This window comes from Lissotriton vulgaris, chromosome 1_1 (genome assembly GCF_964263255.1).
Source record: "Lissotriton vulgaris chromosome 1_1, aLisVul1.2, whole genome shotgun sequence".
Lineage (NCBI taxonomy): Eukaryota > Metazoa > Chordata > Amphibia > Caudata > Salamandridae > Lissotriton > Lissotriton vulgaris.
The window spans coordinates 405,105,715-405,128,628 of record NC_141685.1 but is presented as its reverse complement, the minus strand read 5'-3'; the positions used below and the strand labels follow the sequence as shown (position 1 = coordinate 405,128,628).

General features: G+C 43.7%; 1 protein-coding gene across 1 annotated transcript in view; it reads left to right on the top strand.

Annotated features, from left to right (window-relative positions):
• Positions 1-22,914, top strand: part of LOC147747268 (dynein light chain Tctex-type protein 2B-like) — a 186,152-nt gene that overhangs the window by 121,518 nt on the left and 41,720 nt on the right. Inside the window, exon 4 of the mRNA XM_086936208.1 lies at positions 12,447-12,512. Coding sequence (XP_086792334.1) covers positions 12,447-12,512 — 66 coding nt within the window. The remainder of the gene's footprint in view (positions 1-12,446; positions 12,513-22,914) is intronic.

The following is a 22,914-nucleotide window of genomic DNA, read 5'->3' as shown; positions in this document are numbered from 1 at the left end:
CCCCACTAGTCTCCAAATCCGGGTAAGTCTATTCTGCCTATATTTACCACTCGACGAGATGGGTAACAGAATACATTTTTTCTGGTCATTTTGTTGTTTTGTTCTACCAGGAAGATGGCAGGCAGGATGTGGGCTTTCTTGCATATGTTTTTTATTCAGTGTGGTATATGTCTTCTATTTCTATTGTAGTTTCCTTTTATTATTCTTTTGTTCTGTAGTTCTTTTACATCACTTAGATTCCTATGTATGTAATTTGGAATGCTATTGTTTGTGAGTCTAGGTTCTACTTCAGTGAAGCGGTTGGAGCTGATCTGATTAGATGCCTTTACTCTAGCACCTGTGAGTCTTTTACTACTTATTGAATAAATAAGATTTTAACTTATATTCTGCCTCTTCCGCTCTTTACATTCAGCTGAAATGAAGACCCAACCCAATAATAAACTAACTGATCTTTGTTTGAGCTACACACATAACTGGTTAGGAGGATGAGAAAGCCATTATCAGCCTGGACCCCCCTCCCCCCCAGCATTACAATCTCAGGTAGAACCATGCACAACGTTCTATGTTCCAGAATAGTGGGTCTAAAGGTAACAACACTCCTACATCTGCCTCTATCCCTCTGCTCTTCACTCCCCCTTCCTCTGCCCCCACTCCGCACCCCTACCTGTGAATCCACATGGATGTGCAGAGTAGAATCAATTAGTGCAAACTCCAGTGATAGATTTCTAAAAATAATGAATTTTATTAGTCTTAATAAAAAGATTTAAGATTAAAAACAGAACACAAATTGATTCTGTTAAGTTATATGATGAGAACATTGAAGTAGGTATTTACTCTTGCAGTGTCTTTACCTTTACTGGCCCATGCTAGAGGTGTTTTCCAATATTTTCCTATGACCTTGTTCAAGCGGTTTAAGTCTATGCATATAAAAACATATTCCAGGTGGGGTTAAAGCAATGGTAAGCACAAGCCAGGCTTAGCATTGCAGTACCCACATATGGATATGATTTAGTATTCATGATTTCCAAGAAAATAAAAGTTTTGAATTTGCAAAGACGACTTTGTAGATCAGTGGTTCCCAAACGTTTTTTGACCTGTGGCTCCCTTGATCTATTGGGCGCAGTCCCCATTATGTTACTTTGTTTTAGCGGGTAGGGCGATGTAAGCCCGGCCTTGGGAGAACTTACATTTTGTTTCCCTTAAAATAATTGTTATCAAGCCGAGGAAGGTATTATAATCATAGAAGTACCAAAATAAAAACATAACCGTTGGTCAATAGAAAACTTTAACAGTATCAGCAACCAAGCAATAATTAGAAGGGCTAAGCCACACACAACATAGCACTTAATATGTGCTTCTCTTTTAATCTGTCCAGAACAGCCAGTTCCACAAATCGTGGAACATACTGTCCAGAGGGGAATTAAACAGCACATGAATATACCAGTATAGAGAGACTGTCCCTGCACCAACCCCATTCTCTCTCTCCCTTTCAGCTCTCTGGGCTGCTTTAATATTACTTTCCAAGCTTGCAGCTTGACATCATTCCCAAACATTAAGTCTGCAAAAAATAAAGCCTTAAACAAACCACACAGTTCCTGGCTAAATATATGAAGGAATACGATATAAAGTGTTTGGCTCAGAGAAAGATGGAGCTGAGATCTAAAATAAAAATGCATTTAATTAACCTTTCACAAGTAAACGTATTATTCCAATGTATAATTCAGTCAGAAATAACTTTATTTCACTAACAAAATGATGGCAAAAAAAGTATTCTACAGATAAAACATTTTCCAAATCTACCCAAAAAAAGACACATAAAAAGCAGCATTACTATTAATACAAACATTAAAAGGACACAAAAAGAATATAAAAACATTCATATATAGATACAGTGATTAACACAATTCGAACAACTAATGCTTCAGTTAATTATCAGATTGATAAATTAATCATCTCTTTTTAAAGCAGATAAAAATAAGGACGCCAATGAAAAACAAGTAAAAGGATCAGGTAATAACTGTAGATAATAAAGGTCCACACAACACTGCCTAAAATTCATTTTACGGATAAGGGGGACAATAAACCTTTTCCTTTCCTCACAATAAAATTTACAAAAAAACAAAAAATGCAAATCATTCCGAACAGATCGATCATCACATGTGCAAAATGGCAAATCAGATGTTACATAGATATTACGAGGTAGGCCTAGCATCAACAGAATATAATTCAATCGAAATCTAGCCAAAATATATTTTTGTTGTAAGTTAGTGACAAACGATAGATAGATTGAATTCACATCCATTTGCATTATACTTGAAACCTCCAAGAATGCACTAACAGTTGTCATCTTAAAATTGGAGACCTCCCTCCTTGCCCGTAATCTAGATAAAAAATGATTTTTCAATACCTTTTTAAGTATAGACCAGCAAGTTGTGGGATCTGTGAAGAGATGATGTAGGCCAACTGCTTGATGGGTAGATTCAACACAACATAACCAACTGATATTATTTGCACCATCAAGCTTCAAGACATCATTTATAAGGGAAACGGCCTTTACAACGAAGCCGTTTCCACGGAATCTTTAACCACGCATGCAGTACAACGCATGCGTGGTTACCACTAAAGCCTTTACCACGCATACCTTTACTACGATGTTTGTAGTAAAGGCATATGTGGTAAAGGTAACGAGTAAAAAAAGGGGGGTTTGGGGGGTCTCCCCCCAAATAAAAAAACTCACCAGAAGTCACGTCAAAATCTGCACATAATCAGCGTCGTTTAAGAGAAATCGGAAAAAAATTCCGTTTCCTCTTAACGACGTATGACGTCACCACGCAAATAGTCGAGGTAAAGGTTATGCGTGGTAAACGAATTCCGTTGTAACGCATGCGTGGTAAAGGCATGCGTGGCAACGGAATTCGTTGTAACGTCATACATTCCTTTTATAATATCCCTCGTTAACGAGAGAGTCCTTCCACCAGACCGAGTACCACATTAAGATGGGCGCCACACAAATTTTATCAGTTATATAGGAGACTCGCAACTCCGTATGACAATTATAATTAGAGCATGATTTTGGCAGTGAAACCAATTTTTTCCAAAAGGTATCTTCTATGATTTGTAATTTTGGGCATTCTCTAATGCCCCAGACAGCTGCTCCATAAGTGGCAGCAGATACCGTTTTGGCTCAATAAACTTTCAATAGGTTTGGAACCTACTTTTTTTATAAATTTAAAAAATGCCCTAATATTTTTGCTCCATCTGTAGCCCCCTATTTATGACCATACTTTGCCATTTATTCTGGTGGTCGAACATAATCCCTAAATAATTAAAAGTGTCCAAAACTCCCGACTTGCCCCCTTCAGTACAAATTTGTGTTTGTTTCCGCTGCTTTGGCCCTGCCACTAAAACAAATGACTTTGACTAATTAATTTTCATGTCCAGCTAGTTTATAAAGTTAGTATAATCCATCACTAATCAGCGAGAGCGCATTACTAGTACGAGCTAAAATCACTACGTTGTCTGCATATAAAAGTACCTGTATTTGTAATTAATTATTATAAGGAACATCTGGAGTAGATCCCTTCAATGCTGATTCGCCATCATTAGTGTAAAGTGCAAATAAAAAGGGCACTATAATGCACCGCTGTCTCACACCTCTTGTAATTTTGAAGTGCCTAGTACACTTGCCATAACGAACACGTGCTGAGGCACCTGAATACAAATCTTGAATAATATTAATAATCTGTATATCCACCCGCATTGCCTCCATGATCTGCCACAGCCTAGGCTGTGCCACGCTGTTAAAGGCTGCTGACAGATCCATGAAGGCAAGGTATAAATGGCCTTTTTTAGCTGCTGTATACTTTGCAATTATTAGGTTCAGGTTCAGACACTGATCCACAATGCCTTTTCCTTTTCTGAACCCAAACTGACATGGAATTATAACATTATTCTCCAGAGCCCATTCCTCAAGTCTATTTAAAAGCAGCCGGACCATTAATTTTGCAGTTGAGTCTATCAGAGATATAGGCCTATAATTTTTCGGGATTGACCTATTTCCCTTTTTGTAGATAGGGACAATTACAGTAGTTCTCCATGAAGGAGGAACACCAATTTGGGCAATTTTATTAAAAACATTAATTAAGAGCGGGCCCAAAGATCCTGAATACCTAAAAAAAGATCGATTGGAACGCCATCAGGTCCTGGTGCCTTTGCACGTTTGCACTGATTTAGAGCATATTTTATTTCTTCCAACGTAAACTGGGCACCACCTCCTAAACCAGCTAAGCTTGTGGCGGTAGAGTGAGTAATTGCCTTTTCAACAGTTACAAATAGCCCTTTGAAATGTATAATCCATTCCTCCTGCTTAACATGGATATCTAAAGACATACACCGTTCATCTTTTCAGAACGGTGCATCAATCACAGACCAAAAAGCCTGCAAACTCTTTAATAATGCAGCCTTTTGCAGATTTTCCCACCAGTCTTCCTTTAGGGCTTTCAACCTCGATACCCTTGCTTTTTTATATGCCTGTTGCAATGATTTAACCAAGGATGAGCTGCGAGGTGTAGATTTTAAAGCCACATGAAGATTTTTGAGTGAATTTTCGCAATCCTCATCAAACCAATTATGTTTTTAGGTGTCCATTGTGTATAGATTGAGTTAAATTCTTCTTACCTTCCAGGAAAAACAGCTCAAAAGCTGTGACCATGTCATCATCAGATAGAGGGTCTAGGCATACCATTATATCTGCTACTCGATTAGGGACTAAATTATCCAAAAACTTTACTGCATCAACTCTCTCCCATTTCAGATCAATTCCATTCTCCTTTGCTATTACTGGATTAATATGCAATTTAAGTGAACATTACCTTTCTAAAGAGCCAAATAGAACTGCATGATTGCCACCAAAATTATTATTATAAAAATTATTAAGCAGCCAATATTGATCAACAGAATACTCTAAAAGAATAGTATGATAATATGGAGATGTATTTGATAAGGACTTCACTTTTAGAGGAAAACTATTGGAGAGTAAGGTCAATAAACCTCCCTTTGCATGACCAGCTGATGAGGGTATAGCTGGAGTGAAAAAAGAACGATACCCATTCAGATATATTAAGTCAGTTTCCCATGTGTCTTGTAAGCATATTAAATATTTAGATGTTAAGAGAGACAACCATTCCATATTAGACTTTTTTTGTTTGTATCCAGCAATATCTCAACAAATTACTGCAACAGAGTCTGAGCTATTCTCTAACTGTATTATTGTCTGGGACAAATTTGGAGAATCTATCTGCATATTTTGCTCTAATAGAGGAGTTACAGATGGAGCGGGAAGCATAGTAGATCCATTTTGCATAGGTATATAAGCAGCATTATTATCTACTGGGCTCAGCTCATCCAGTCAGTCACATACTGTCATGCCTTCCAATGCAGTAAATCTATTACTAAGGGGTAATGGTAAAACCGAAGGAAAAATAGACTGGTTACATGGAAGACTAAAAGGCTTCTGGGCATTATGTACTCTAAGAAAAGGGGTCTGAAGTAAGATAGGTTTGTAAAAGAAACCCAGCCGAAGGGCACACATTTCAGTAAAAATTGATGGAGTGCTTGGTAACATGGCTAGTAGGTCACCCACTATGTGATGGTTATCAAAATTTAGAACAATACGGTCTCCTTTAATAGTATTAGATGCTCTTACAACTCAGTTAACTCTCTTTGCCATAATTATATATTTGTATACATAAACATTATCCCATGTGCACTTGGAAAGCCAATGCTGAGCCTTATGGATTAACTGCTCCGTAGATTCTAATACATCTTCTTTTAGTTCTGGTCATTTGCCAAAACTATGACATACGGGCAGGCTGCAGGAGGAAGATCCAGTCTTCCTTTAACATTCAAATCCTCAGATAAAACTTGGAAACCCCCCCTTCCAGTGCAGGGAGCTAGAGCTTTGCCCTCTAAAGAGGCAGACTTTACAAGCGGTTGGACATTAAGAGAATCAGTTACCTGGAAAACCAGGGTGGGTAATCCTGAGGGATGGACTGAAGTAGAGTGGGTGTTCACTGTATCATTAGGGCCTTGAGATTCGGTACTTGACCGGGTGTAGCCATAAGTATGGGTAGATACTCCCAAGGTGGTTTGACTTGAAATCTGGTGATAGTTAGTATGTACAATAGGTCTCGTCAAATTGGCAGATTCTTGAACAGAGCCCGCCGAGTAAGTAGGAAACCCTGTTGGTTGTTGAGGGTCATGACTTCCTATATCATTAGTTACCCCAGAAGACACTCTACCTTGTTGAGGGATCACCCTCACTTTCCCAGTTGACTCAATAATATTAGAGGGAGCTTGGATCGATGAGCGTAAGACCTCTAAGGATGATAACTTTTCCTCAATTATAGTTAATTTATACAATATAGGATTTAAAAGTACAGTCACCATAGTTTCTATTCATTTCAGCAAGTCCGAGTCATAATCTTGATCATTCAACAAATGAGATTTGCTCATAATATGCTTTGACCTTGTATTTCTTGTAGATCTAAGGTGTAAGAAGGGCCCTGAGTCCAACTCCTCTTCCCCAGTGCTCTTCTCAGTGTTTTTAGGTCGAGCAGACCTAAAAAGCATGCGAAGCATGCTTGTCTTCGAAGACATCTTTTGCTGGCGTGTCTGGGGGAATGTGAGACAGCGATCGCCCACGCGCATCGCTGTCTCAGATTCCTCCTCGAGGGCGTGCACGTCGCCGTGCATATCCCCTGCCTCGCATTCTCTCTCAATCACACACAGTCACGCATGCGCACACACATTCCCTCGCGCACACACATTCCCTCGCGCACACACGCTCACACACATACACAGCCACCCACCCACCCCTCCCAACCCCCCACCCCCTCCCCGCCGCCGCCGCACGCGCGCACACACACACATGGCTTCCCCCGCCCTCGCAGCTCAGCAACAAGGCGAAGCCCCACTCACCGGCTTCCTTGGTGCGGCGACTCTCCTCTCATCGGCAGCTGCAGGGCCCGGCAGCAGGACTCTTCCTCCCTCCTTTGGCACCGGGGCGCAGGGTAGGCTCCTGCCTGCTCCGGTGCTCAAAACCGCTGCGGCTCTTCCGTGGGAGGCGGGGTAGGCTCCCGCCTTCCTACTTCCTGTTTCCGGTTGTCCCGCCCGGCCTGCCTGACTTCCTGGTCGCAGGCCGGTGGCGCGAGCTCTGGACGGACTGCAGCACGCGCTCTCGCGACCATTTCCCTGCCCTCGCAGTTGGTGTAAGGTAAGAGAAAACTGCAATCCGAGTGCTCGGCCTTTCTCTTTAAGGCCTGCTAAACGAAGTGTCTTGCCTTTGCCGGTTGAGCTGTGAGTTTAGTGACTGATCAAAATGGGTGATTTTCTAAGTGCAGGTCTCTCTTAGACAGGTAAAATAAACATTTCCTTTCAGGCTGGATAGGGAAATCGAGTGTTTTTAAAAGACAAAAGAAAGTTACATTTTGGTCAGTGGTTTGAAAAAAAGGGAGCTAGTTCCGTTAATGTTTTGGACAGTTAACCTGCTATAAAGAGCAAAGCGAAGCAAGCTAGTTCTGTGCAGACTCAGCCGACCACATCAATGCGTCCTTTTACTTAACACTATTTCATTCTTTGTGAGCACTGAGATGTGAGTACACCTCCCAACATAGCAGACCGCAATGAATTTAGGGTTGTACCAAAGGTAGTGTGTGTGTTAGGTGTGGAAAACTCACCTGGGCTCAGGTTAATATAGGCTTTTTTTATTTTAAGTGGCCAAGGCTTGTTATATTTTTTATAGGCATTGGGAGAAAGGGAGACTCAAACGGGTCCGCATCATGCTTTAGTCTTGTTTTTGTGTTGGAATGCAGAGAAAATGACTTAATTGGCGTTAGTTTAACCCAAGGCGCAGCGGCAGGGCTGCTTCAGCTGTATCCCTGCTGTTGCTCTTCCCCCCTGCATCTGTGCTTTTATGGCCCTCTCACCAGTGTGCCGCTCTGCGCACTTCCCCCAAATGACGGACCTGGCATGCTGTCCCGCTGCTCTGTATTCTTTCTGCTTTATCACACTTTTTATACGCAACAGCTTTTTTCTCACATGAGTGCCTGCCGAGCTGGGCATCTGCTTTGCTAGGTTGCTTTTTCCCATAAATGAGCAAGGGGTCTAGGTTTTATGGATGTGTCTGCTACTACATCCTTCCTTCAGCGAACACTCAGACTTAAAATGTAATGTTACCAGGTCAGTGTCATAAACCCAGTACACCAGCAGATCAAGACTTTGTATTTAGATAGCTGTGCACTTTGCACTTTTGGGTTCTAATCGTATTTTAAGAAACCTGTTTTAAGTTTCAATTTTTTACACATTTGAAATGTCTCATGTCTCAAACTCACCCTCAACCCCGCACAACCGCACACCCTCACACCCCCTCACCCCTCCTCACCCAACCTCTCACCCACCCTCTCACCCTCACATACCCTCTCACCCTCACACACCCTCACACCCACCCTCTCACCTCACGCCACACACTGCTGCACGCCACACACTGCTGCACGCTTCACACTGTTGCACGCTGCACACTGCTGCATTACTTATACTACTGCATCCTGCACACTGCTGCCCGCCTCACACTGCTGCCCGCCTCACACTGCTGCCCGCCTCCCACTGCTGCACGTCTCCCACTGCTGCATGCTGTACACTGCTGCACGCCTCACACTACTGCACGCCTCACACTGCTGCACGACACACTGCTAAACGCCTCACACTGCTGCACGCCTCACGCTGCTGCACGCCACACGCTGCTGCACGCCACCCACTGCTGCACGCCACACACTACTGCACGCCTCACACTGCTGCACCCTGCACACTGCTGCATTACTTATACTACTGCATCCTGCACACTGCTGCCCGCCTCACACTGCTGCCCGTCTCCCACTGCTGCACGCCTCACGCTGCTGCACGCCTCACACTGCTGCATGCCTCACACTGCTGCACGCCTCACACTGCGGCATGCATCAAACTACTGCACGCCTCAAACTGCTGCACGCCGCACACTGCTGCATGCCGCACACTGCTGCACTCCGCACACTGCTGCACGCCGCACACTGCTGCACGCCGCACACTGCTGCATGCCACACACTGCTGCACGCCTCACACTGCTGCACGCCTCACACTGCTGCACGCCTCACACTGCTGCACGCCACACAACACCATCACATCACTCAGGGACACCATCATATTACTCTACAACACCACCACATCACTCTGGGACACCACCACATCACTCTGGGACACCGCCACATCACTCTGGGACACCACCACATCACTCTGAGACACCACCACATCACTCTGGGACACCACCTCATCACTCTGGGACACCACCACATCACCCTGGGACACCACCACATCACTTAGGGGCACCGCCACATCACTCAGGGGCATCACTCAGGGGCACCACCACATCACTCAGGGATACCACCACATCACTCACAGGCACCACCACATCACTCTGGGACACCACCACATCACTCTGGGACACCATCACATCACTCTGGGACACCACCACGTAACTCTGGGACACCACCACATCACTCTGGGACACCACCACATCACTCTGGGACACCACCACATCACTCTAATACACCACCACATCACTCAGCCCAACCACATCATCACTCAGCACCACAACAGCACTGTCCTTGCTTGCTGCCAACAAGCATTGCCATTGCCAATAGGACTCGCATTAGGAAAGTGTAAGCTATTGGCTTTGTGAATAACAATGCTATTCATTTATATATTTTCAAAGCCAACACATATAAAAAAAATTGTCATTTACAATACCAATAGCTCACACTTTCCTAATGCGAGACCTATTGCATTGCAAATGCTTGTTCACCTTGCATGGCTTTTTCAGACTTTTTTGCTTTAAAAGTTATCTTACGATTGTATGGACCCTTACAGTAGCATTGCTCCATGTCCTTCGAGAGACATGTTCAACATAGTCTGTGAATGTTTGTGAAGGTAAATGCCTTAGTAAATATGTTGTAAGAAAGGTAATGTAAATTCTCACTCTGGTTCAATGACAACCTACTCTGCTTCTGAAGGAGCCTGTAAACTCACCTATTCAAAACATGTCTATAAATCCTTTTCCTTGGACTGTCTCTGCTGCTCCCTAAATCTAAGTTGACCATGTTGCTCTTGCTAACCTACCTCCTTTGCTCATTGTACTGCTATCTAGTTATCTTTAAAGAGTTCTGCAGCCTATGTGGCTAGGTCCTTGCTATGTAAATATTATAGCTAAATAATAAATATGAATAAATGCTATTATCTGAAACCATTGTATAACTAAAGGTGGAAGGAGGGATTTGCATCAGATGTTGATAGGTTTGGCCTTTGTTTGACAGGAAAAAGGAAACACAGTGGGTGTCCTATCTGTCCGCTTCGCACTGTGAAAAACCTGCCATCCACAGAACTCTTTTCCTGTGTGGAACTTTTCCAGTGTTCTGTAAAATCCTCCGGCAATGTTGGGATAGGTGGAATTAATACAATGATACAAAAGGTTTTTTAGTAAAGATTTTATGTTAAAACGGTTGTGCTACATTTCAGCTGTGGCATAAATGTAATATATTTCTAATTTATTCTAATGTATTATTTTTTAACATATGTAGAGATACTATGTGTCTTTAGGTTCTGTAAATAATATTGAATACTGAACATAGTATCAAATATTTGAACAATTTCTTAATATGTTTTTAATAAATGAAGGTTATGGTTAGGGGTTAAGATATCAGCGAGGGTTAGGAAAAGGGATAAGTTAATGTAAGGGACAGAGTTAATGGTTAGGATTATGGCTTGGATTCAGGTAAGGAGTCGACCAGGTATTATGGTAAGGGTTATTGTTAGGATAAGGGAAAGAAAGTAAGCGTTTGTTTTATAGAAATATAAGGATAGGGTTAGGGTTATAGGTAAGAGAAGGGAAGGTGTTCAGGTAGGATTAAGGGGTAAGATAAGGGATAGAGTTGATAGGGTTCAGACTTGGCTTCGAGTAAGGAGTGGGATTAAGATAATGGTAATAATTATTAATATGATACAGAAAAGAGAGTAAGAGTTACTGTTAAGGTTAGGGGTAAGGATAAGGGTAAGGGTTATTGCTATGAATTATGGTAATATCAGTTAAGGTAAAGGACAGAGTTAATGGTCATGGTTAAGGCTTGGGTTTGGGGAAGGCTGTGAGGAGGTAAGGATAATCAAAGAGTTACTGTTAGGATAAGGGAAGAAGTTAGAGTAATAGTTAATATTAAAATTAATGGATAGGTTAAGGCATGGTGTAAGTTTAAATTTTCAGTGGGTTGTATGGCAGAATGTCATTGTTAGAAGTATGATCTGACATAAATAGTGTGACCTAAATATCAGTTACAAAATATTGTCCCATTGAGAGTAAATGTTCTATTATTACCTCCAACGAAGGGATATTTTTTATAAATGCTATTTAGGACTGATATTTATATCAGACAGTAATCAAGTATTATACCTTAAAGTTAAGATCAAGAGTGTAGTTAGGGTACGGCTTGGTGTAAGAGATCAGATATGGGTTGTTATTGTATTTCTCATTTATATACCGAGTTACAGTTAGGGTAATGGATAGGGGAATGATAGATGTTAGGGTTAGGATTCAGGTAAGATGCAGTGACATATGGGGGGTTGTATGATTAGTTTTAAGTTTACAGTAAGGTGAGTGTAAAAGTCTCCATAAGAGTTAGTGTAAGCCTAAGGCATAGGGATAAAAAGAAAGGGCTCAAGTTAAGGCTGGAGCTAGAATATGGATATGGGTTAACTTGTGGTAAAGGCTTTTTGTCACAAGATCGATGAGTCATAATTTTTAATACTAGGTTTTGGAATTAAGTTATTTGCAGAAAGGAGCCATTTTTCGCAGTGTGTTTCGTCTACAACTGTAGTTCATTGCATGAATGCAGGAATCTCTCTATATTAACACAGATTATGAATTACAACTGTCTTGAAGGTAAAATACATTAACCTGCATATAATAAGTTTTGCAACAAATTACTCTTAGCACATTGATGTTTCTAATTTCTCATTATATTTCCTGTACATATATGCATATATTAATTTACATAAAGAAGCCATATGTTTGGGGGAGCGGTGGGGGTTGTGAACATCTATTTTAAGGAATAAAATAGGCTCTGTTTTAAATTAAAAGGATACTAAAAGTCACCCTGGAGCTTTCAGCTTAATTTCTCTATATGGTCCTATAATGCCTCTTAAACTGCAATACCCTTATATTGTATAGCAGAGGCTACTTTATTCCATATATTATAAAGTGATTTAGAAGAAGGAAAGCAGTAGGGCAGTAAATAAATGTATTACAATGCTATTTTGCAATATGTTCTTAAAATTATCTGCATTAAATTTTGGCAATGGTTTCCTTACAGATCAGAGCCTCTAGACCAAGACTCCGAATACATCATCGAAAGCCTGTCACCATCATCAATGACCAGGTGGGCAATACTGTTATTTTCAACATGGCGGGTTTCAGCTGGCTGAGATTTCAAGTGAGCATGAATATATTCATATATGCAAACATACATTCATACATTCAAAGGGAATTTCTGAGAAGGATCACTACGGCACCGTAAGAATCACAAAGGGCGCAGTGGAAAATTCTGACACTTCTTCTGTAAGATTCCTTCTGTATTTGGAGCACATTTTCATTTTTTTAGGGGATTTTCAAAGAATCCCAGAATAACCCATGGAAATCCCTGACAGTAACAGATTTGTATGATTGTTTAATTTGTAACATCCATATGAGATTGCACTAGGTGAAAATATGCCTGTCCAAATGCAATTCAAATGTGAACGGGCACATGTAACGTTCTCCAACAGTACATTATTTCCCCATGGAAATTCCTCTACACTACACCCCCATTAAATATGGGGGAGCAGCTTCTTCACAGTTCCCATCCTGGAAACATGTTTACTCTTCACCTTGACAGAAGGCAACTTTGTGTCAGATTCCAGGATGGGAGAGTACTCAAGTAGTTTGTTGAAGCCCCACAAACATACAAGTTTGTTGGCATTTGTTACTTTTGCACATAAAACCCATCTATGTTCATCTTCAAACATGGCTCTCACCATACAGTTCTGAGGATCGAAAGTGCATCCTACTGATGGAATTTCTACATTCGCAAATGCTATTTGCATGGGTAAAATTCTGCAAATCCAGTCATTATTGGGAGTTTACACTTTCAAGAGCATCTTTGCACATCTAAATTAAATTTAGGCAAGCAATTTCCTTTGGGCATCAGGTTTTGAGTATCTCATTTTCACTAATATACCATAATAAATTAACATACCTTTGAGGTATATTATTAAAACATGCTGTGGTAGCACACTGTAATTTACTGACACATTTTCCATTGTAATGACTACTAAATGTACACAAACATGCACTATTTAGTGCACCAATGATAAAGTGTAGAAATTGAGTTTTAGGGAAGGGAAACAGGAAATACAATGACCGCGGAACAACGCGTTGCCTTTGCAACGCAGAAGGAATAACAGATGCGTCTGAACCACGCATTACATTTACAATGCAAGTCGTTACAATGACATGTGTTAGGTCAAGGGGCGTTGGACTTTAAAGCTCAAAGCTTTCCCTACTGTTACGGTAACTGGAGTTGGAATAGTAAATTATACTATTCCAAAGTCCACCACCCCCCTAAGGCGTTGTAACTATCTGCATTGTAAATGGAATGTGTGGTTCAGGCGCATTAGTTGTTCCGCCCGCGTTGTTGAGCAATGCGTAGAAAAAGAATGCATGGTTGTGTCACACAACCTTTAGAAAATATTGATCAAGTGCTCATCACCAGGTAAAGTGTCTTGATTTGTTTTCTTTACATTAAAATCATAGTTTCCATCACACTTTAGAATTAGAAAAAAGTGTTCATCATGTGTGCTTTCTTAACTACTGATATGTTTTAAAATATTTGTGTAGTTCATTTACAGATATGTTCATTTTGTTGAGTTAAACTAATTGGCACCCTACAGCCTTTACTCACACATAGTTCACTTAACAAAATGCTCAACTTGCAGTCAGATAAATAAAAGTAAACACCAATGTTAAAAGAATTAGCAGCAATTTGTGAGAAGACGTAGTCTGACACTTGACCTCTGTCTTTGAACACATTTACAAATGTGACAACATAAACACAAAATGTAAAGGCATCTTGTTGGACTTGGCCTTGTTGGCTAAAGTTCACTTAAACTTTTTGCACTTCCCCAAGACCGTTTTCCTGGCAGAGAGTAGTGAAGTTAGATGCTGTAGGTACTTGCCACTGCTAATCAGTGTGCAAGTACAGATGTACCCTGTATAAGTTGTAGTGGTGATTGGTTATCTCTGGTTGGTATGTTTGCCTTACTAGCTAGATCCCTAATTGACGTGCACTGTGTGTGCCAGGGCTGGTACTAAAGAAATGAGCAGAGAGGGAACATAGGTCTTCAGTGTAGGGCCTGCATGCATTATGCTAAATTAGCATGTTGTCCTGACAAGTGCTATCACTTGTCAGGCCTAACTTTCCCTTTTGCATACACATGGGGCACCCCTGTAGTACGTCCTGGGTACCCCCTAGGCAGGGTGCAGTGTAGGTAAAAGGCAGGACCGGTGCCAGTGTGGGAGCTAGGCCCTGACTGTGGAAAATACTCCATTTAATTTTCCGTGGTGAAAGGCCATCCTGCCCATAGGACAGAACGGGGGAGGCTGGGTGTAGTATTGTTAGCCTAGTTTCCCAAGAATTGGAAATGGAACAGTGAACTTTGGTATGTCTGAACTCACAGCGTCATAACGCATCTTTTTGGGTTGATGGTTTTGCCGGTGTGTGTCCAGAAACCTCTGGTTGAGAAAATGGCCGAGTTTGTGCTTTAGACCTTTTTGTGTGTCTCAGCAGAATGTGAATTGCCTGCCTGGATCTGGGAGAGGTGAGTGTGGTAGGTTGTGCCCCAGGGGAGGGGTGGAGACGGCGCCAGGCTGCCCTGCACCTGGAGTGGGGAGAAGGAGAGGCTTTGTGAGGTGAAGAGGCCTGGGTCAAAGCCATAAAACAATAGACCCATCTCCCTCTGAGTGATTAAAGATCCAGGCCCCCGGTATCAAAGAGAGGACGGTGACACTGGGCAGGAGAAACGCAGGACTGATTTAGGGAGGTGTCGGTGACCCCTGAGCACAAGGAAACTTCAAAGACAATGAGGGGTATAACTTAAAGAACTGTAACCCCAAGACTTTGGTTATGTTGATGATGTCATCGAGAACGGTCTCTGTATCCTTCAGAAAAGTGCTGGGAGCACTTTGAAGACCCTGTGGACTGGTCGAATCTCTGGCGGTTTTGACCTGTTCGAGATCGGGAAGAAAACCTCTGTCTCAGGAAGAGTTGCCGAATAGGCTGCGGGAGACACTTGACCCTTGCTTCATGATCTGGAGCTTGTGGGCAGTTTGTAGCTCCTGACCGTTGAAAGACTGAAGGGGCGCTGCAGTGGGTTGTGTCCCCCCTTCTTCCTGAGCAGGACTTTGCTGTGTGCTGTGTCCTGTACCCCAAGGGCCTGAGGTGAGCTGGCTCCCTGTCCGGAAACACAGGAACATAAAAGTTTCGAGGAAACAGGGCATGCTGGTAGCGTTGGTTAGAAGTGGTGGTTGGGGATTAGAACCGCCAAACCCACCGGAAACAATGTTACCCATTGTATATGTGTGGAAGTTGTATTGTGTGATCATTTCGTATATCGTTCTATATAAAGTATACTCGTTTTATACAAACTTGTGTGGATTTCATTTGGTGTGACATCATTGGGATTGCTGTGGTGGTGGTTGCACATACTGAACACTCGTGCCTTTGAGATAAGCCTGGCTGCTCGTGTCAATCCACTAAGGGGGTGAGCAGGGTTGTCTCGGATGGTGTCCTTTCTTGGCCTAACGTGAGAGTGGGGGGGAATGCCGGCTTCTAACACACCTGTATTGCTCAGTCACCTTCTCAACTTCAGCATGGTTATTTTGGGTGCACTACAACCCCCACCCCACCTCAGTCCCCTACTTCCAGTTCCTATGTCATTGATTGGTAGCCTAATGTGTCATTTTAGACACCTATCAAATATTTTCAACTCAGTCTTGATCCTGCTCCAATAGAAAAAGTTACCCCATACCATCAAGCCTAATCCCCTCTGAAAGACAACAAAAACAAATCACAGGGAGGGTTCAGCCTTGCCTGGCCTCATTAGTGAGATATAACCAGGGTGGCACTGGAAATAGTAATTTCTAATGCCACGATCCCATCCACTTTTTTTTCTCTTTGGGCCATTTCTGATAGTGATATTGTTGTGCAAATCACTGTTAGTCCTGCTCCAAAAAAACTGTAATCTGACTCATACCCTCTGAAAGGCAACAATATCAACAACCCATAGTTTTCTGACTTGCGGCTCACCATAAGGGGCAGGTTGTGTCCCATAGCACAGTGAGCATGGTTTCCATGTTGAAGGCAGCATTGGGACATTGGAGTGAATGGGAACATTAAGAGGGTTGGTGACTTGTGTGCATGCTCCTTTTAGCCCCCTTAGGCCTAGGTGGGGTGGAATAAATATAGCTCATTCATAGCAAAAGGTAAGCGACTTGTGGAATGCCAATGTGCACAGGGGCAGAGTGTAAGCATGGGATTCACTCAGTGGATGCAGGTGCATGCTGGAAGTCTTTCTGAGCCTCATGGTCTTAGAGTTAGGAGAACTTCTGCATTGGAATGCCACAGAAGGAACACTTTTCCCCAGGACACTGGTGCTTAGCACCTTCAGGGTAAAGCCCCTCGAAGACTCTACTTTGACATTATTGCCTCATGGATTGGAACAGGGTCCAATGGACATCCTAAGAGGAGGACATCATGATGGTCACCTCTTTCTATTGCAATGCATCTGTCTATGACTCTACCTACTAACCCACTGATATATCATACCAGGCCGATTCTGCAGTTATCTCTCCAGCGAAAATGGTTTCCATTGGGTCCAGTTGCTTCTCTGGGTAACTTCAGATGCATCTTACAACTGGTAATTGGTCTCTAGTGGTGTATATTGCATTCACTTTGTATTTGAATTGAAGCAGTGGGATGCCCCTCGTTTTTCATGACATAACTAGTTCCAATCAAACAATGGTAGCTCCTCCAGTTGAGCAGAGGAGTGTGACCCCACAAACCCCAGAGTTGAAAAATTAAACAGTAATAAAGTTAAGTTATTACTGCTTTATTTTTCAGCAACCCATTTTGAACTAAGGGGCCGATTAGGATGGCAGACGGACCTGCGTCCGTCCGCCACCCCCGAGGTGGAGGGACCGTCCGCAGGGGCAGCCGCGGTCCCTCCGTGCAAATTAGGATGTGACCGCCACCCTGGCGGTCACATCCCGTATCTGTAACCTTGCGGCGGGTGCTGCTTGAAGTAGCGCCCGCCGCAAGGTTAAAATTGCATGCTTTGCATATGCATGCACAAAGCGGCAGGCAGTGCCTGCCGCTTTGTGCATGCTTATGCAGGGGGGTACCATAGGTACCCCCCATGTGCACCCCCCTCCCCCCAACACCCTGGGGGCTCGCAACGTGCCCCCAGAAGCAAAGGTCCACATGCTTTTCCACAGTGGAAAAACCGCAGCGGAAAAGCATGTTTCCTCACCCTTTGTAATTTGGCTGGCGGTGTCTTGTAGACACCGCCACCAAATTGCGGACAACATCCCGCGGATCAGCGGCAGACGGACTTGCCGTCCGCCGCTGATCCCACCACCATCCTAATGTGGCTGGTGGTGTTTTGGAGGTCCGCAGCGGTGAATCCGCACCCTCCGGGCCAGCGGTGGCTTCCGCCGCTGGCCCGGAGGATGCGGATTCACCGCCATCCTAATCGACCCCTAAGTGTCAAGACTGGACGGGGCTAGTGCTACCGAGCAGCAGAGAGCTATGCGCTTTGAAATGCTCATGTCTCTTTTGCGTCCGTCTTGGGCCGGTCAGCCAGACATGCACATTTTAAAGTTCTGTAACCTAGACAGCTGGGTCGGAGTAAGCACAGGCCTCCAGAGCTCTTAGGAGAGCTGGGAGAGGCTGCACTTTCCAATCCTGTGAAGCAGCTTAAGAATTGGGTAGGGCAGTTTCCTGCATCGAGAGCTTCCGTGAGAAAATAAAAGGTAAGTAAGTCCACTTTGACTCTCCGTTTTTTTGTGTCAGCAACCCTTCCCTCTCCCCCGCCACCACCACCACATGTGGTACAAGACAACCGCATGTGCAATCAAATCAATTTGTAACTTGTTCAAATTGAATCCTCGCCAAACATGAAAAAGGGGACTTCTTTGTGCTTTATCGTGTGTCAGTGCGAGGCAGAGCGCTACGCACATTTTGCATGTTCGAAGCATCTGCTTGGCAAGGTCATGAGGTATTAATCCGAGAGCAATAATTCAAATAAGAAGCAACATTGAACGCTGTTAGGACTTTACACAGGTCAATTTTCTATCCTTCTATATAACAAAAGCAGTTTGCGTTAAAATTCTCAGTCCGTAAATTAAGGAAGAGCGGAAATACTCCTCCGGATTGATTGATGCTTGATCCTGTTAAGAATGCTACGATTGATATCATATCTGGGCACTAGAGGGCACTGTTGTATAGGAGGATTAGTCCGTCCACTTCGCTATAAACACAGATGTGTCTTTGGTGACAAACTCGCCTTTTGCCGACCTGAGGTTGATAGGACTCTTGTCTCGATCTGTCCCCAAATTAGGACTTTGTTTGGCAGTTTCTCAAACCCTCAAGCTAAAATGGTCCGAAAGAAAATCAAAACGATCCTAGAATTTGTGGAAAGAAGGGATAAAGGGTACTCAAGTAAGTATTTGACACAAATTGACAGCAGTTTCTGGGAAAGGTACGACATTTGTTCAAGAAGAGTGAACATTTGCTGGACTCTACCGATGGCGCATAAGCACAACCAGGAAAGCACTGCATGCCGACAATACAGCTAACACCACATTTTTGTGTATATAGTCATAAAACAAGCATTTGCAATCCAATAGGTCTCGCATTTTTTAGCCAGAGCTATTGGTATTGTAAATGATCATGTCTTTTGCCTATGTCTTTTGGATTGGTGTGTAGTGGATGTATGAACAGAGACACGCTGCAGCACTAGAGGTCTTAGAATGAGGACTTAACGGCGGAACCAGCGAAGCAGCTGCAACACTGGCTAGAGGACTCAGAATAAGGAACTATCATTGGAACCAGTGAAGAGCTGCTGCAGCACTGTCTAGAGGACTAAGAATGGGGAATTACCGCTGGGACCAGAGAAACAGTTGCACCACTGGTTATAGGACTCAGAATGAGGAACTATTGCTGGAAGCAGAGAAGCAGCTGCAGCACTGTCTAGAAGGCTCAGAATGAGGAACCAGGCGCGGTGCGTCCATTGGGGCGTAGGGGCGTAGCCCCACTAAGCCCCATGAACCCACCGCGTCGCCACTAAACCAAATACAATTTTTTTTTAAATCGCGCTACCTGCCGGCCGGGAATCCGGGAGGCACCCGACTTTCCCGGAGTGCGCAGGGGGGGGGGGGGGGGGCCTGATGGACCTGCTAAAGCTGCGCATGTCGACTTTTGGGCACAAACATGCCCGCGCATGCGCAGATTGTTTCCCCCCTGAATTTCCCTTTAGAGAGAGGACATGGGGGCGGGCGGCAGCCCCCGGGGTTGTACAGGGCGACTGGGTAAGCAGTTATGGTGCCCCCCCAGCCAATACACCATACAGCGCCAGGATTGGCTGGTCAATACCTAGCCCGGGTACATAACCCCCTGTCTGGGGGCCCAGAGCTCTCTCCCTCCCTCGTACTGCGGCCTCTGTTTGTTTATGGGGTTCGTTTGATGGAAGACTTGACCTCAGACCTGACCCGACCGGACCCAGGAAGGAATACTTGAGAGAGCGACACTGCGACAGTCAAGTCCCGAAGGAACCGCTCATCCAGGGAGACCCGGCGTTCACACCAGCTCAGGTATGATCAGAGTGCTATGAAGGAACATTGTTTACTAAACGGGTTCACTGTAGTAGTGTAGTGTACACGGAAAGTGAAATCTGACCTTGAGAAATATAGATGCAGATTGATTTTTATTTATTAAATTATGCCGCAGTAGCAATCGCCAGTTAGGCAGCACAGGTTTGCTCATGAAATGTGGTGATAGAAAAGTAAATACCTGATTAACGCATTAAAGAAACTATAGGAAGTAACGTTATGCAGCGCTTGGAATGGCGGTTTTTGGCGCGCTGCTACAAATGAGTGTAGCTTTGTCGGCCATCTAGTAGTGTAGTGTACACGGAAAGTGAAATCCGACCTTGAGAAATATAGCTGCTGAGTGATTTGTATTTATTAAATTATGCCGCAGTAGCAATCGCCAGTTAGGCAGCACAGGTTTGCTTATGAAATGTGGTGCAGGGTGGGTGCATTAATGATTGTTCGGTGGATGGATGGGTGCATGGATGGATGCATGCATGATGGGTGGATGCAGGATGGATGGGTGGGTGGATGCATGAATGAATGATGTATGGATGCAGGATGGGTGGATGGATGGGTGGATGCATGAATGATGTATGGATGGATGGATGCATGGATGCATGCATGATGGGTGGATGCATGATGGATGGATGGGTGGATGGGTGGGTGCATGAATGATGGATGGATGGATGGATGCATGAATGATGTATGGATGGATGCTTGCATGATGGGTGGATGCATGATGGATGGATGGATGGGTGGGTGCATGAATGAATGATGGATGGATGCAGGATGGGTGGATGGATGGATGGGTGGGTGCATGAATGAATGATGTATGGATGCAGGATGGTTGGGTGGATGGATGGGTGGATGCATGAATGATGTATGGATGCATGCATGCATGATGGGCGGATGCATGATGGATGGATGGGTGGATGCATGAATGATGTATGCAGGGTGGGTGGATGCATGGATGCATGCATGATGGGTGGATGCATGATGGATGGGTGGATGGGTGGGTGCATGAATGATGTATGGATGCAGGATGGGTGGGTGGATGTATGGGTGGATGTATGAATGATGTATGGATGCATGATGGGCGGATGCATGATGGATGGATGGGTGGATGCATGAATGATGTATGCAGGGTGGGTGGGTGGATGGATGGGTGGATGCATGGATGCATGCATGATGGGTGGATGCATGATGGATGGATGGGTGGATGGGTGGGTGCATGAATGAATGATGTATGGATGCAGGATGTATGGGTGGATGTATGAATGATATATGGATGCATGCATGCATGATGGGTGGATGCATGATGGATGGATGGGTGGATGCATGAATGAATTATGTAGTGAAGAGCTGCTGCAGCACTGTCTAGAGGACTAAGAATGGGGAATTACCACTGGGACCAGAGAAACAGCTGCGCCACTGGCTATAGGACTCAGAATGAGAAACTATTGCTGGAACCAGAGAAGCAGCTGCAGCACTGTCTAGAGGACTAAGAATGGGGAATTACCACTGGGACCAGAGAAACAGCTGCGCCACTGGCTATAGGACTCAGAATGAGGAACTATTGCTGGAACCAGAGAAGCAGCTGCAGCACTGGCTACAGGACTAAGAATGGGGAATTACCACTGGGATTAGAGAAACAGCTGCAGCACTGTCTAGAGGACTAAGAATGAGGAATTACCACTGGAAGCACAGCTACAGCATTCAGATACTGCTGAAACTTTTGAGCAACATTAAGTACAGGCCTGTAAACTGGCAGCAGACATGCAGCTATATAACTTCTGCCGCACAAACTCGTGCAACTAGGAGAACTGGCAGAAGAGTCCCGGAGCTAACTAAAAGGTACCATTGCATTTAGAAGGAACGGGAGTCAACTGGACACCAAGACACCCAGATGGGTGAAGTAAGGCATCAATATAAGTCATAATGAACCAAAAAAGAACTTTGGAGTCAAACATGACACAGCACCTGTCTATACATAGAACAAGTGCAGTCCAGAGATTGCTTTAGTAAAAGTTGAAAGACATAGTAGCTCTCCCTTTAGGATTGCAAAAAGCTTTTCTTCTATGAAAAATAAAAACATTGTACTGTCTAACATAAAGATTTAAAGACCTGTGGTATCATGTTACTAATGGGAGTATAATATTTATAGTTGCTTCTGAAGCTAGCAAAACTGGGGGATTAGTGAAATGGAGTAGAAAAGAGAAAATGCACCCCTCCCCCGCCCATTTGCAACACAGGACTAGGGAGTTTTAAATCAGTCTGAGAAGACCGGTTAGCCTCGTGGCCTGAAGTCACAAATCACGACAAAAAGAATAGACTGTTGGATTGCGATGTTGCTGTACATGTGAGAAATTACTTTTGTTACGGGAATTCATATTCACCGTAAGCATAACATTTCATTAGAAAATATAGATCTAGAGAGTGATTTTACAGTGTGTTTGTGGAAAATCTGATAGTTCAATTAAAAAAATTACTTTTTTTAACAGTGAGCAGCAGTGAGTGAAGCAAGATAAGAGTGCAGGTGATGGTGAGAAAACATGCATCTGGTGCCAATCACAGGGGTGTGCATGGGGGTAGGAAGCAAACAGGGACACAAACATTGCCAACAGTAATATAGATTTTCTCATTAGCCTGCAAGGGCGCTCCCAGTGCCACATGCATAATGTTATTTTTAAATGGCACTATAGCTATTAGAATGTGGTGTCACCAGCAATCCACGCCTCACCTCGTAAACTGTGGTTTCTCTTGGTCTGGGTCTGTTCCTTTGCTTCTTCCCTCATCAGCACTAAAACTGCATTATCACATTTGAACTTTGTGCATCTCTGGGCGGCATTCCAGCTCACTTCTTGGCAATCATCCAC